This window comes from Rhinoraja longicauda, chromosome 18 (assembly GCF_053455715.1).
Source record: "Rhinoraja longicauda isolate Sanriku21f chromosome 18, sRhiLon1.1, whole genome shotgun sequence".
NCBI lineage: Eukaryota > Metazoa > Chordata > Chondrichthyes > Rajiformes > Arhynchobatidae > Rhinoraja > Rhinoraja longicauda.
In genome coordinates, this window is record NC_135970.1 from 42,017,551 (window position 1) to 42,034,467 (window position 16,917).

The following is a 16,917-nucleotide window of genomic DNA, read 5'->3' on the forward strand; positions in this document are numbered from 1 at the left end:
ATTCGGCCCTTCGATCCAGCACTGCCATTCAATGTGATCATGGCTGATCAACCAAAATCAGTACCCCGTTCCTGCTTTCTCCCCAAATCCCTTGATTCCGTTAGCCCAAAGAGCAAAATCTAACTCTCTCTTGAAACCATCCAGTGAATTGGCCTCCACTGCCCTCTGTGGCAGAGAATTCCACAGATTCACAACTCTCTGGGTGAAAAAGTATTTCCTCGTTTCGGTCCTAAATGGCCGACCCCTTATTCTGAAACTGTGACCCCTGGTTTCTACCCACATCGCAGAGAAGTGCGGGTTTGTGGGATAATTGGCTGCTGTAAATTGTTCCTGGTGTGTAGGTAGTGGGCGAGAAAGTGGGATAACATAGAACTGGTGTGAATGGGTGATCGATGGTCGGTGTGGATTCGATGGGCCGAAGGGCCTGATTCCATGTGCTATCTCTAAAGTGAACTAAACTAAAGACTGTTCTTTGTGACAGTATTCGGTGGCCCTTCTGCCCACCATGTCCATGCTACCAGTCTGAAGAAGGGTCTCGACCCAAAACGCCACCCCTTCCTCTCCCCAGAGATGCTGCCTGTCCCGCTGAGTTACTCCAGCTGTTTGTGCTTATCTTCAGTTTAAACCAGCATCTGCAGTTCCTTCCTCCACCCATCTTTGTTAATCCCATTTCCGGCATAGTCTTCAATGCCTTGGTGATTCAAGTGATCTTCTCCACCCGAAACGTCACTCATTCCCTCTCTCCTGAGATGCTGCCTGACCTGCTGAGTTACTCCAGCATTTTGTGACACCTTCGATTTGTACCAGCATCTGCAGTTATTTTCCTACACAAGTGATCTTCTCGATCTGTTAATGTTGTAAGACTCTCTGTCTCCAGCAACCACTCTGGCAGTATGTTCAACATCCTAGTTACCTTCAGTGTGGAAACATTGCGGGGGCTGTGCGTGTCGTTTGCCTCGGTAGGGGTCGAGCTGCCTGTCCGTGGGTGCGGGGGGAAGAGAGGGGAAGTTTTGTTGCCTCCATCACAGTGAGGGGGTGTTTGGAGTCACTGTGATGGATGTTTGTGTTGGGGTCGGGTGTCCTGTGTTTTTTTCTTTTTGCTGTATTTTGTGTGACTGCTGAAATTTCGCTCGGTGTTGTGCCGAGTGACAATAAAGTGTTGTTATGTTATGTTATGTTGCTAACTCAGGTCCCATCTAAATCTCTAACTCTCACCGTTAACCTGTGCCTTCCAATTTTGGACACCACTACTTAATTTTTATGCAGTCGTGTTTGCTGCGTTTTGTAATGTTACATGTAACTTCTATATGATTGAGGCCTTTACTGTCTCTGTGCCTGTGATGCTGCTCCAAGCAAGACTTTTCACTGTACCTCGATCTCAATGTACTTGTCCATGTACTGATAAACTCAACTTGACTTGAGAATGATTTCCTCCAGGTTTCTGACTGTATAGAGTCACACGGCACCTCAGCAGGCCCTTCGGCCCAACCTGCCTATGGCAACCAAGTAGGGTTGCCAACTGGCCCGTATTAGCCGGGACATCCCATACTTTGGGCTAAATTGGCTTGTCCCGTACGGGACCGCCCTTGCCCCGTATTAGCCCGGGGGCGCTGTAGGCCCGGACAGTGTAGGCCCGAACACTGTAGGCCCGGACAGTGTAGGCCCGGACACTGTAGGCCCGGACGCTGTAGGCCCGGACACTGTAGGCCCAGACAATGTAGGCCCGGATCTGTAGGCCTGGATGCTGTAGGCCCGGACATTGTAGGCCCGGATGCTGTAGGCCCGGACACTGTAGGCCCGGACACTGAAGGCCCGGACGCTGTAGGCCCGGACAGTGTAGGCCCGGACAGTGTAGGCCCGGACACTGTAGGCCCGGACACTGTAGGCCCGGATGCTGTAGGCCCGGATGCTGTAGGCCAGGACGCTGTAGGCCCGGACGCTGTAGGCCCAGATGCTGTAGGCCCGGACACTGTAGGCCCGGACACTGTAGGCCCGGACGCTGTAGGCCCGGACGCTGTAGGCCCGGACACTGTAGGCCCGATCACTGTAGGCCCGGACGCTGTAGGCCCGGACAATGTAGGCCCGGACAATGAAGTAGGAAAAAAACTGCAGATGCTTGTTAAAATCTGTGCCTACCTGTTCTGGACAGTGTACTTGGGACAGTGTAGGACCGGGCGCCGCCTAATGGAGGTTGCGTAGTGCTCCCGCCTCCCAGCCCGGGCGGCCACCATTGGTGGGGCGGGAGCACTTGGCCGCTGGCTGGGTGATGTCACGTGGGGCGTGGGGCGGTGACGTCACCTTGTCCCGTATTTGGGAGTGCTATAGTTGGCACCCCTACGACCAAGTTGCCTGACCAAGTTAGCCCCACTTGCCCACACATAGCCTGTGCATTTACATGTCCTTGTAGCTTTGACCATCTCGATCAGGTCTCTGCTTAGTCTGCCCGGACTTATCCACTCAGTCCTTAGTGCTGCCCCGATGAATCTCCCTTTCAGCATACAGCGCAGAGACAGGCCCTTCAGCCCACAGGGTCCGTGCTAACCAACAATCACCCCATACATGAGCACGATCCCACACACTGGGCAGCAAGCAGTAGTGGTTTATTTGTGAAGCGTCGGTGGCTGATGGTGAACTTGACACAATGATGAGAGGCGAGGATGGGATGGACGGTGGGAACGTTGTTCCTGGGCACAGCTTGATGGTGAGAGAGGTAAAGCTTCAAGGAGAAGTGGGGCAGGTTGTTTTGCACAGAAGCCAATTGACCTACAAACCTGCACGTGTTTGGAGTGTGGGAGGAAACCGGAGCACCCGGAGAAACCCCACACGGTCACGGGGGAACGTACAAACTGCGTACAGACGGCACCCGTGGTCAGGATGGAACCCGGGTCTCTGGCACTGTGAGGCAGCAATTCTACCGCTGCACCACCGTGCCGGCCCAGGACATGAGTTTCAAGCATTGGATCGCAGCGGCCACTGACTGCAGCCTGCGAATGTAATACATTGCCGTGACCCTGAGAACTATTTGTTAATCCCATCAAGCAGGTCAGCACAAATGAGCCCTGTACAGTTTAAACTTGAGTGTGCGTTTGTTTTACAGGTTGTTAGTGTTTGGGTGATTCATGACTTGCCTTGCCCAGCCAGTGATCCGTGAACGCACAGCAGAGTAGTTCAGTTCACTTTAGTTTAGAGACACAGCGTGGAAACAGGCTCCTCGGCCCACCGTGTCCGCGCCACCCAGCGATCCCCACACACATGCACACGATCCCGCACAAACGCACATGATCCCGCACGCACGCACACGATCCCCGCACACACGCACACGATCCCGCACGCACGCACACGATCCCCGCACACACGCACACGATCCCACACGCACGCACACGATCCCGCACGCACGCACACGATCTCGCACGCACACGATCCCGCACACACGATCCCGCACGCACGCACACGATCCCGCACACACGATCCCACACGCACGCACACGATCCCGCACACACGTTCCCGCACGCACGCACACGATCCCGCACACACGCACACGATCCCGCACACACGATCCTGCACGCACGCACACGATCCCGCACGCACGCACACGATCCTGCACACACTAGGAACAACATACAACTTTACCAAGCCAATTATAGACAATAGACAACAGACAATAGGTGCAGGAGGAGGCCATTCGGCCCTTCGAGCCAGCACCACCATTCAATGTGATCATGGCTGATCATTCTCAATCAGTACCCCGTTCCTGCCTTCTCCCTATACAATTAACCAACAAACCTGCACGCCTTTGGAGTGTGGGAGGAAACCGGAGCACCCGGAGAAAACCCACGCAGGCCACGGGGAGAGCGTAGAAACTACGTACAGACAGCACCCGTAGTCAGGATGGAACCCGGGTCTCCGGCGCTGCAGGACAGCAGCTCTACCCGCTGCACCACTGCGACACTCTCATGGTTTGTCATGCTTGGATCTCCGCTGTCGGCTGGCATCTTAGTTCAAAACAGGACGCCAATATAAGTTCAGAGCAACAGAGAGTGCCAGGAGTGAGAATATCTGTGTGCCTTCACTTAATCTGTTTGATTATTCAATTACCTGCTACCCCCATTAATATGCTATTCAATTATCTAAGTCATTAATCGGGCACCATTGGTCTGTCAGTTCCACCTGACGTGGTTACAGATGTAAAGAGTGGAATTCATAATGCTGGGGTTACTGAAACATTATGGTGGTGTAGTCTCCCCCCTCTCCCCCTCTCCCCCTCTCCCCCCCCTCCCTCCCTCCCTCCCTCTCCCCCCCTCTCCCCCTCTCCCCCTCTCCCCCCCTCCCTCCCTCCCTCCCTCTCCCCCCCTCTCCCTCTCCCCCTCCCTCTCTCTCCCCCTTTCTCCTCCCTCTCTCTCTTTCACTCACTCTCCCCCCCCTCTCTCTCCCTCACTCACTCTCTCTTTCCCTCTCTCCCTCCCTCTCTCTCTTTCACTCCCTCTCCCTCTCCCCCACCGACTCGCACAGCTATCTGGACTACACTTCTTCCCACCCGGTCCCCTGCAAAAAGTCTATCCCCTACTCCCAATTCCTCCGTCTACGCCGCATCTGCGCCCGGGATGAGGTGTTTCACACTAGGGCTTCCGAGATGTCCTCGTTCTTCAGAAAACGGGGCTTCCCCTCCTCCATTATAGATGAGGCTCTCACTAGGGTCTCTTCTACATCCCGCAGCTCCGCTCTTGCTCCCCCTCCCCCCACTCGCAACAAGGACAGGATCCCCCTCGTTCTCACCTTCCACCCCACCAGCCAGCGGATCCAACATATCATCCACCAACATTTCCGTCACCTACAACGGGACCCCACCACTGGCCATATCTTCCCATCCCCTCCCCTCTCTGCGTTCCGCAGAGACCGTTCCCTCCGTAACTCCCTGGTCCACTCGTCCCTTCCTACCCAAACCACCCCAACCCCGGGCACTTTCCCTTGCAACCGCACGAGATGCAACACCTGTCCCTTTACCTCCCCCCTCAACTCCATCCAAGGACCCAAACAGTCTTTCCAGGTGAGACAAAGGTTCACCTGCACCTCCTCCAACCTCATCTATTGCATCCGCTGCTCTAGATGTCAACTTATTTACATCGGCGAAACCAAGCGCAGGCACGGCGATCACTTCGCTGAACACCTGCGCTCGGTCCGCATTAACCAAACTGATCTCCCGGTGGCCGAGCGCTTCAACTCCCCCTCCCATTCCCAGTCTGACCTCTCTGTCATGGGCCTCCTCCAGTGCCATAGTGAGGCCCACCGGAAATTGGAGGAACAGCACCTCATATTTTGCCTGGGCAGTTTGCAGCCCAGTGGTATGAACATTGACTTCTCCAACTTCAGATAGTTCCTCTGTCCCTCTCTTCCCCTCCTCCTTCCCAGATCTCCCTCTATCTTCCTGTCTCCACCTATATCCTTCCTTTGTCCCGCCCCCCTGACATCAGTCTGAAGAAGGGTCTCGACCCGAAACGTCACCCATTCCTTCTCTCCTGAGATGCTGCCTGACCTGCTGAGTTACTCCAGCACTTTGTGAATAAATCGATTTGTAAGTTGTGGCAAGTGTGTGCGAGACTATCCTAATGGAGGAGCTCCCCTCTCCTCATCGTGGTGCGACTGGCGACAGGCGGAAGCATCAGGCAGGGCCGGTCTGATCTGTTCTCTCTTTTGCAGGACCCCCTGGTTTAACGGCTGGGGTTTCAACCTGCCTCGAGGGCAGTCTCTACTCGACAAATGGAATCTAATTCCAGAGGGTATCGACGTTCTCATGACTCACGGCCCACCTCTGGGTAAGTGGCCGACACGGTTGTTCTGTCACCATCACCTCTGCTTATCAGTTCATCAGTTCATCATTTCCTAGGAGCAGGATTAGGCCATTCAACCCATCAGGTCTATGCCGTTCAATCATTGTTCACCTATCTCTCCCTCTCAACCCCATTCTCCAGCCTTCTCCCCATAGCCCCCAACACTCACACTAATCAACAATCAGTCAATCCACAGCCGTCTGGGGCAATGAATCCCACAGATTCACCACCCTCTGACTGAAGAGATTCCTCCCCGTCTCTACAGGAACGTTCTTTAATTCTGAGGCTGTGCCCTCTGGTCCTAGACTCTCCCACTAGTGGATCCATCCTCTCCACATCCACTCTAACCAGGCCGCTCACCATTCGGTAAGTTTCAATGAGGTCCCCCCTTCACCCTTCCAAACTCCAGCGAGCACAGGCCCATTGCCATCAAATGCTCATCATAGGTTAACCCGATCATTCCTGGGATCTTTCTTGTTAACCTCCTCTGGACTTTCCCAGCGCCTGCACATCACAAATACGGCCCGGCCAGCATCTTATAAAGTCTCAGCATTACATCCCTGTTTTTATATTCGAGTCCTCTCGAAATAAGTTGCGTTCGCCTTCGTTAGCACCTCACACGTCCCTCAGTCCATCAGCTGGCGGCGTTCCCGTCTCCCAGCCTGAGGTTTGACGGGTCGATTCCCACCACAGCCGTGTGCATCTTCTACACAATGCACCGCAGTTATTCACTTGTGTTCCTGCAGCTCCCAGCAGCTGTCATCAAGGAAGTCACACGGGAACACCCACCCCTGCAGGACCCTGTCCAACTTACACACCATCCACACTTGGAAATACCTTGCCTGCCCTTCATTGCCACTGTCTCCCTGACAACACGGGATTGAGAGGGTGGGGGATGGGGTTGAGTGGACCAAAGGACCTGTATTTATGAACCAAACCACACCTCAAGATCAGGCCTCTTCCACCTGAAGCATCCGTTTGGTTTCTCTCTCCACAGATGCTACATTTTCCAGCATTGTCTCTTTTCCCACCTTCTCCGTCCACCTGCCAAACAAACCTCCCTCACCCATTCCTTCTCTCCCGAGATGCTGCCTGACCTGCTGAGTTACTCCAGCATTTTGTGAATAAATCGATTTGTACCAGCATCTGCAGTTATTTTCTTAAACCTCCCTCACCTGTGTCCACCTATCACTTGCCCTGTTTGTCCCACAAAACACCTCTTGTTCAGCTCTCTCCTCCCCCTACTGCATCCAGTGTGAAGGAAGGTCCCAATCTGAAACGTTGCCTGCCCACTTCCCTCCACAGATGCTGCCTGACCTGCTGGGTCCTTCCAGCACCTCACCTTCTGCTCACGGTTCCAGCATCTGCAGTTCCTATTGTCTCCATTTGGAGTCAGGGGGTATGGGGAGAAAGCAGGAACGGGGTACTGATTGAGAATGATCAGCCATGATCACATTGAATGGCGGTGCGTACAGGCTCGAAGGGCCGAATGGCCTCCTCCTGCACCTATTGTCTATGTTTCTCTGTTTCTTCTTGCTTGCCCCCCCCCTTCCTCTAACTCTGTTTCTTTTGCCAGGTTTTCGAGACTGGGTTCCCAAGGAACTGCAGAGGGTGGGATGTGTGGAGCTGCTGAACACAGTACAGAGACGAGTGAGGCCCAAGCTACACGCCTTTGGTGGAATCCATGAGGGTGCGTGGTCTGGCCTGTACACACACAGGTTATTTAGTTATTCAGTGTCAGGGTGTGGGGGGGTGGGGGGTCTGCTGTGGCCAACTCTGGTGGTGTGGAGGGAATGATCAGGGAGCAAGACTGACTAGTCCTCTGGATGGTTTGCTGAGCCACAGAGGGAGAGGTGAGGCATGCGGGTGAATCATCAGAGGGGCAAGGCTGAGTCGAGGGACCGAATGGCCTCCTCCTGCTCCTAATTCAACTGCTGCGGTTGGAGCGTGGATCCCAGGCAAAGGATCGCCGGCTCCAATGGTAAGTCCACGCCCCGCGGTGGGGCTCAAAGTCAGTCACGGGCAAGGCCGCCAGCTCCACGATGTTAGGCCGCAAGGAGACGGGAGATACGATCCCGCAAGGGAAGAGACCCCCGACCCCCTCTCCCCCGCCCCCACCCACCCACCCAGTGGGACACACTGCCAGGGGTGGGGGTGGGGGTGGGGGTCTGGGACACACTGCCAGGGGTGGGGGTGGGGGTGGGGGTGGGGGCCTGGGACGCACTGCCAGGGGTGGGGGTGGGGGTGGGGGTCTGGGACACACTGCCAGGGGTGGGGTGAGGGTGGGGGTGGGGGTCTGGGACACACCGCCAGGGGTGGGGGTGGGGTGGGGGTGGGGGTCTGGGACACACTGCCAAGGGTGGGGGTGGGGGTGGGGTGGGGTGGGGGTGGGGGTGGGGTGGGGTGGGGGTGGGGGTCTGGGACACACTGCCAGGGGTGGGGGTGGGGTGGGGGTGGGGGTCTGGGACACACTGCCAGGGGTGGGGGGGGGGGGTGGGGGTGGGGGTGGGGGTCTGGGACACACTGCCAGGGGTGGGGGTGGGGTGGGGGTCTGGGACACACTGCCAGGGGTGGGGGGGGGTGGGGGTGGGGGTCTGGGACACACTGCCAGTGGTGGGGGTGGGGGTGGGGGTGGGGGTCTGGGACACACTGCCAGGGGTGGGGGTGGGGGTGGGGGTCTGGGACACACTGCCAGGGGTGGGGGGGGGGGGTGGGGGTCTGGGACACACTGCCAGGGGTGGGGGTGGGGGTCTGGGACACACTGCCAGGGGTGGGGGTGGGGGGTGGGGGTGGGGGTCTGGGACACACTGCCAGGGGTGGGGGTGGGGTGGGGTGGGGTGGGGGTGGGGGTGGGGTGGGGGTGGGGGTGGGGTGGGGGTGGGGGTCTGGGACACACTGCCAGGGGTGGGGGTGGGGTGGGGGTGGGGGTCTGGGACACACTGCCAGGGGTGGGGTGGGGGTGGGGGTCTGGGACACACTGCCAGGGGTGGGGGTGGGGGTGGGGTTGGCGGCTGGTACGATAGTGTCATTTACGAGGCTTATAGCCAAGCACCCGGGCACGCAGGGATTGGAGGGATATTGATCACCAGCAGGCAGAAGAGATAAGTTGAAATCTGCGTCTCGTTCAGCACGGGCATTGTGGGCCGAAGGGCCTGTTTCTGTGCTGTGCTGTGCCGTACCGTTCTACAGTATGTGACTCCATGCACCTCACTGAAAGGACCAGCGTGCTAATCTGTGCAGCCACATAGACAGCTCCATCAGCAGAGTCTACATCGTGCACAGCGAGGAGTTAAAATGACACAAGTTATTCTGCCCGACTAGAGCACAACCTTCCAGGTCCTGTGCTTCTGTTTGTAAAAGCCCAGATCCCACATGGTTGCTGAGTGTTTTGCCCAACATGTCCTGACACTTCCAAGATTTATGCTCTCGTGCGCCTATTTAAGATGGAATCCTGGCACGGACTTCAAAAGCATTGTGTTTGTCGAGTGAGGCTTAACTCCCAACAGCACCTGAACCGCTGAGAGACGGGACAGCAGGAACGATGAAAGCACAGGGCATGAGAACAGAACTTCACCCGAAACACCAGCTCTCCCTCATAACATCATCAGTGATAGGAGCAGAATCAGGTAGTAGAATTCAATCATGGCTGATCTGTCTCTCCCTCCTCACCCCATTCTCCTGCCATCTCCCCATAACCTCTGACATCCGTACTGATCAAGAATCTATCTATCTCTGCCTCAAATACATCCATGGACTTGGTATCACAGAGTGCTGGAGTAACTCAGCGGGTCAGGCAGCATCTGTGGAGAACATGGATAGGTGACGTTTCACAGAGTGCTGGAGTAACTCAGTGGGTCAGGCAGCATCTCTGGAGCGAAGGAAATAGGTGACGTTTCAGGTCGGAACCCCTTGTACAGAGAGAGGCCAGAACAAAACTACAGATGACCTCAGGAAGGGTGGAGTCTAGGGTCGCCAACTGTCCCGTATTTGCCGGGACATCCCATATTTTGGGCTAAATTGGCTTGTCCCGTACGGGACCGCCCTTATCCCGTATTAGGCCCGGGGGGGGCGCTGTAGGCCCGGGGGGACGCTGTAGGCCCGGGGGGGCGCTGTAGGCCCGGGGGGACGCTGTAGGCCCGGGGGGACGCTGTAGGCCCGGACGCTGTAGGCCCCGACAGTTTAGTAGGAGAAAAACTGCAGTTTGGCTTGTGCTCAAACTTCCCTTCTGTCAGGTAGATGTCAGTGTTGTAAATGAACTGAAGTTCAGTAGTTTAGGTCAACATTGCACTGAAGATTGTGCATTATCCAGTGGCTGCTGGAGGAACCCAGCAGGTCAGGCAGCCTCTGCGGAAGGCACCTTCTGCTGAGTTCCTTCAGAAATTGGGGACTGCAAGGTGTGCAGCGGTAGAGCTGCTGCCTCACAGCGCCTGAGATCCGGGTTCGATCCTGACTACGGGTGCTGTCTGTACGGAGTTTGCACGTTCTCCCTGTGACCTGCGAGGGATTTCTCCGAGCGCTCCGGTTTCCTCCCACATCGCAGGTTTGTAGGTTAACTGGCTTTGGTAAAAATTGTGAACTGTCCATCGCGTGTAGGATCGTGTTTGTGTTTGGGATGGTCGCAGGTTAGTACGGACTCAGTGGGCCGAAGGGCCAGGTTGGTACGGACTCAGTGGGCCAAAGGGCCAGATTCCGCACTGAACCTCTCAAGTCTAAAGTAAAGTCAATGTGAGTTTTTCACTGCAGCCTATCCAGTCTCCTTACAACCTGAAATATGCCAAGCAAAATGGAGACACAATGAACTGCAGATGCTGATAAACAAAAAACAAGACGCATAGTGCTGGAGTAACTCAGCGGGTCAGGCAGCATCAGGGGGAATATGGACAGGTGGCATTTTGGATTGGGGCCATTCTTCAGACAAGTCTGAAAAAAGAGTCCGACTGGAAACGTCACCTATCCATGTTCTCCACAGATGCTGCCTGACCCGCTGAGTTACTCCAGCACGTTTTTTCATACGGCAAGCAAGATTGGACACTGCGCCAGTTGCCAACAGCTTACTCCCTGGACATATTTTCTTTAGTTTAGTTTAGTTTGTTTAGTTTAGAGATACAGCGCAGAAACAGGCCTGATGAAGGGTCTCGACCCGAAGCATCGCCCATTCCTTCTCTCCAGAGATGCTGCCTGACCCGCTCAGTTACTCCAGCATTTTGTGTCTATCTGCGGAAACAGGCCTTTCGGCCCACCGAGTCCGTACCGACCAGCGATCCCCACACGTTTACACTACTCTACACACAGTTTGTACATTTACACCAAGCCAATTAACCCGCAAACTTGCACGTCTTTTGAGTGTGGGAGGAAACTGACGATCTCGGAGAAAGCCCACGCAGGTCACGGGGAGAGCGTGCAAACTCCGTACAGACAGTGACCCTAGTCGGGATGGAACCCGGGCATCTGGCGCTGCAAGGCAGCAGCTCTACCCGCTGCGCCGCGGTGCTGCCCGAGGTGCTGGGAACTGGTTGGAGTGGGGGTGACGGGGCCCCAATGGGTGACCGGGCCCCGGGGCGTAGCGCGAGAGCGCGGGATGTCTGGTGGGTGAACTAACAGCATGGCGACTCTCTCTCCCCCTGCAGGTTACGGGCTCATGACGGACGGCTACACCACATACATAAACGCCTCCACATGTACAGTCAGCTTCCAGCCAATAAACCCGCCCATCATCTTCGACCTTCCCAACCCCCCTGGATCCTGAGCCAAGATGGCGGCTCCTCCACCAACTGCCATTTTGTTTTCTTTAATGGAAAGTGTGACTTTAAGAAATAATAATAATTCTGTTAAATGTTTTTACTTGTTATATATTTTTTTTGTAAAAATGCTGGTACAAATCGTAGAGATTGTGCTCTTAATACAGATTGGTTCTCTTTGAGGTTAATGAAGCTTTGTGACTTGTGAGGACTGAACTATGATATTCTGTTTCTGCAGCAGCTGGTTAAACTGTTAAGGAGATCATTGCAGTCGTGTAAATGTCAGCCATTGATTACAATCACAGTCAGAGTTCCGGGTGTTGGCAATCAAGGTTCTAAAGAACCCATCGTGGGGTGAGGGTAAATATGAATTCCTTCTGAAGCTCCTCTCTCCACCTCACCACCCCTAGTTACCAGCCAGTTTTAAACAGGTGACTTGAAGACGTTTCTGGGGAAGTGGAGGAAGTCGTTTCAGACGGACCAGTTGTCGCTAAGCGTCCCAGTGCTGGAATCATCCACGAGTTCACGCCAGCAGTTTCCTTCTGGTCGGTCCTTCTGTTAAACTGGTCCCCTGCACTTCAGTTCTAATGGAAAGAAAACCAATAACGTAAAGGCTTTAATGAGTGCAAGCATGTCCATTTATTGTACGAGTTTGGCAGGCAACTTGTTTCCTTCAGCTTTCAAATGTGTTTAACACTCCAGTCTATTTCTTTGCTGAGTCAGATACCTCTATTGTTGCTACACGGCACTTAGCGGTTGACTAACTGAAAAGCAGTTTCACAACTTTGGCCAGTCCCACGAGGAGGGGGAAAGATACTTTAATGATTGGGTGATGGATTTGTCCCAGAACCTTTCCATGTGGGATGTTTGCCGACGATGGAAGGGGATGCACTGCCACACCAGGGATGGGATGGAGATGGTACAATGGTCAGACTATTCAAGGCACAGTGCATTAGGCCCATCAACACTTACCCGATTCCAACCTTCTATCCAGCTAGAGATCAAGCAGTCCTCCGGGAAACTCACACATTGATTTGATTAACAAGCAATCATTTGCAGATCATTATTAATCCCTAAAAAGATCAGCAAAGTCACTTTTTTATGGTTTTTCCACGTGAGATAAGAGTCGGCCTTGTTAAGCAGACATGAGAGCATTGCCCTTTTAAGAAAGTTAATTCACTTCCACTCTGTCTTTCTGTGGTAGAGTTACAGAACAGGGCAGCCCTGAAACAGGTTCTTCAGCTGACCTGGTCTAAGCTGACTAGGTTGGCATGGTTTGAGAATCATTTGCCTGCATTTGGCCCATATCCCTCCAAAACCTTCCTTTCCATATCTCTGCCCAAATGTCTTTCAAAACTTGTTAATCATAGAGCTTTCCCTTGCCACTAATTGCAGATACAGGCTATCCTCTGTGTGTAGAAGTTGCCCTGAGGTCCATCTAAAATCTCTCTCACCTCACCTTAAGCCTGTGCCCTCTGGTCTTAGATTCTTCTACACTGGGGAAAAGACTGCGAACATCCACTTTATCCACAGTCCCCCTTGAACCTATTGTCTAGCGGAGTCAGGGGGTATGGGGAGAGGGCAGGAACGGGGTACTGATTGTGGATGATCAGCCATGATCACGGTGAATGGCGGTGCTGGCTCGAAGGGCCGAATGGCCTCCTGCTGCACCTGTTGTGTATTGTATTCAGCCACAGGGGCAGAGCGCTTGGCACATTGACCCCCTCCTCACCTTGTCCCATCCAATCCATCAAATGTACCTTGCCTCCCCTGGGCACCGGCTTGCTTCCATGATGTGAGTCTTCGTCATCCTTCGTGCGTTCCTTCGTGAATGCATCCACGCCTGATCGTCCCCGCTGCCAAACACCACACCTGCCATCTGCTTCCAGTGAAGTCGCTTCTTCTGAGATCTCTTCCGGATTTACCAAGGACTACCTGAGTTTAGATCTCACCGGCAGGTGGAACATGTACCTGGCGTGTATTCTTGGAAGACCTGGACCAGATCTCCTGCCAGTATTATTTTCTACGATGAGATGGCCGCAGCGTGTTTGTCCTTCACCGTCAGATGTGACCTTGTGTTCTGTGACATATATGTCCATTTGCACCTTCCCAAACGTCTCTACAATTATTTAATAATGTGGAGACTCAAAATGTGCCCAAACTCCAAGAGTGGCGGTCAGAGCAAGGTCCACTGCAAACTTAACATTGCCTGACAAATCAATCTCGTAAGAAACTATTTGCCCCATCGCCCACACGCCGATCCACCTGCCTTTCTACTCCTTTGAGGTCCCCTTCCCATCCCTCAGTTTAGTTTATTGTCACGTGTACCGAGGTACAGTGAAAAGCTTTTGTTGCGTGCAGACAATGCATGATTACAGTCGAGCCATCCACAGTGTACAGATACATGATGAAAGGAATAACGTTTAGTGCAAGATAAAGTCCAGTAAAGCCCGAATAAAGATAGTCCGAGGTAGACAGTAGCTGGGGACCGCTCTCTAGTTGGCGGTAGAATGGCCCAGTTGCCCGATAACAGGGCTTCCCTTCCCTTCCCTTGTGCCAACTTGTCACTTTACAGCCTCTGTCTCCACTCCCTCCCACTGATTCCGCCCATCACCAACCAACCCCTCCCTGGGGCCTCTTTATTTTGCCTATCCTCCCTCTACTGCCTCAATCCTGATGCAGGGTTCTTGACCTGAAGTATCGACCATCCCTCTTGCCTCCACAGATGCTGCTCCACCCGCAGAGTTTGTGCATAACGGTTTGTTGTGGGCTCCAGATGCCTGTGGCTGCAGCGTCTTGTGGCTCTTGGCTGCTTATTGACGAGGTTTATGTTAACCCACCTCACTACCTTTAGTGAACTGTGCATCTGGCCTTGTCTGGCCGTTATTGTTTCTCCGGTGCTACACAATGGAGAACCTAGCCCCTTCCTCCCGCTCAGAATGATTTACATTGAAGTTGTCTCGCTGTTGACATCCACAGTTCTTCAAGGCTTTGTCACAGAAGTTCTCAGCAGTAACCCCCACCTGTCACCCCATTCCCCAAGCTCACGTCTTCTCCAAGTGTCCAAACTGTACTTCAGGCATCAGTGGCCCCTCGGCTAATGGCATTGGCCAATGGCATTGGCCAGTGACAACTATCAAACGCAAAATAGAAACCAAGCCCGGCTGATGGAAGGGCCCTTTACCTGAGAAGGTCCATCATCAAACTCTCCAATGTCTCTCCAATGAAGATTCCATGAAAGGATTATGCTGATCTTATCTGCTTGTGTTTGAAACCACCCAATTAAGATCCAATTAAAAGTCCAATTAAGATCCAATTAAAGGATTATGCGAAGGTGTGATGTTTGTATTTGATGAGACAGTGAAGGGCCAGGCAAGCTGCAACAGGAGGCAAGCCTGCATCACATTCCCTTCATTGAAAACCATTATTGAACCAGATATTTGGTTTGATGACAATCCAGTAGCTTCTATGTGGCTTTTTGTTCCAGATTTATTTAATTAATGAATTTAACTGTTCTAGTGGGATTTGGACTCCTGTGTCTGGGTTAACATTCCAGCGTTCCAGAAGCCAGATTAACCACCGCATAAAGGCACTGTCAGAACCAGGTCCAGCGCATGTCTGAGTGACTCCAGGATGAACGTTGTTCAAGACACTAGGGTTGGGAACACGGCAGACTGACCTCCACACTGCTCCTCCTTGCCTCTGTGCTTCTGGAAACCCAGGCAACTGTCCAGTTTCTGGGGCAAGATTGGGAATGGTAGCTTTTTTGTTCATTGTTCAATTCCTGCCAGGAATCAACCTCATCCCACTCGGTCCCTGCTCCCTTATGAGCCAGTACTGTAAATACCTGAGGTTTGGACGTATATTTTTGAAGAGGTATTGTTGGCTTGGAATGATATCATCCAAGATTGCTTCCTCCGTGAAGTGACTGCTGGTTAAATGGTCCATAATTCGGCCTCCAGAGACAGATGGACGATGTTGTCATTGGGGACCGCTGCTTCTCCAATCCTGGCAGTCCTGGTGCCTGTAACAATCAAAACGCTTTCTTGGACAATGTTCCTCCTCTGGGACAAAAGCCAACTTTGAGCAGAATGACTAACTGAGATCATCTTCTTACATTTCCGACTGTGGATGAATTACATGACCAGTTGCCAAGGAGTCAACCATGCAAAGGTGTTGACTGAACTTCAGACCACGGCCATTAGTGACCAAGCTTGAACTAAGTTCAACTAACTAACCAAGCTTGAACTAAGTTACCATGAGAGGTGCCAGGAAAACCGAGCTGTGTTGCATGGAGCTAGGAGCCAGCAATGGGGTGCGTGCAGGACATGGTTTTATAGTCCAGGGTGGAACGTCCTGCTCCCCTGGACCTGGTGAACAAAGGACGTCTGAGGAAGGGTCTCAACCCGAAACGCCCCCTAATCCTGTTTCCAGGGATGCCGCCTGACCTGCTGAGTTACCCCAGCTTTTTGTGTCTGTATCTTCAGTGTAAACGAACATCTGCAGTCCCTTCCTACACAGAGGACAGAGGGCAAGAAATGCCCCAGCGAGCCTGCCCCAGGGGGAAGGGGAGACAGATTCTGCCCCAGGGGGAAGGGGAGACAGATTCTGAGCAGCATTGCAGGAAACCGAGAAGATGCAAAGACCCAGGGTGTACAAAGTGGGAAGAGAGCATTGGCAAGAACGTTAAGACCAATTTCAGGTCAGGGAGAGACTTCGTGATTCCCCTTCATTCGTAGAATCTGCTTTCGGCAAATGCCTTTCAGAACCTGAGCTCCCTGTGGTCAGAGTAACGTTGAAAGGCAACCCGACAACACATTGACCCACCATCCCCCCGACCAAGGTGCATGGGAAGACACTTCTGTCAGACTCCAGGGGATTATTCTCCAGTCGTGCCATGGTCCTGTGATGAAAGTACTTCTTTATATGTGAGGGTGCTCTGCAATTCAACGGCACGAGCATTGAATGCCATTAGATGTTCTCCACACTCACCCTCCCCCCACCCCCCATCCTTCTCCCCTCCTCTTCCCACCGGTCACCGCTGGCTCCTGCCTCCCCTCCCCTCCCCTTCCCCCTCCCCTTCCCCCTCCCCCTCCCCCTCTCCCTCCCCCTCCCCCTCCCCCTCTCCCTCCCCCTCCCCCTCTCCCTCCCCCTCCCCCTCCCCCTCTCCCTCTCCCTCTCCCTCCCCCTCCCCTTCCCCCTCCCCCTCCCCCTCTCCCTCCCCCTCTCCCTCTCCCTTCCCCTCTCCCTCCCCCTCTCCCTTCCCCTCTCCCTCTCCCACCCCCTCCCATCTCCACTCTCAGTGCTAATGCAGGGTTTACAACCTGAAATGTCGATTATTCCTTCTTCCTCCA

General features: G+C 53.8%; 1 protein-coding gene across 1 annotated transcript in view; it reads left to right on the plus strand.

Annotated features, from left to right (window-relative positions):
- LOC144602183 (metallophosphoesterase MPPED2-like) overlaps positions 1–16,668 on the plus strand; it is a 97,657-nt gene extending 80,989 nt beyond the window's left edge. The window contains exons 4-6 of the mRNA XM_078414918.1: positions 5,695–5,810; positions 7,402–7,515; positions 11,453–16,668. Of these exons, the coding sequence (XP_078271044.1) occupies positions 5,695–5,810; positions 7,402–7,515; positions 11,453–11,571 (349 nt within the window). The 3' untranslated portion in view covers positions 11,572–16,668. The remainder of the gene's footprint in view (positions 1–5,694; positions 5,811–7,401; positions 7,516–11,452) is intronic.
- The last annotated feature ends 249 nt before the right edge of the window (positions 16,669–16,917 follow it).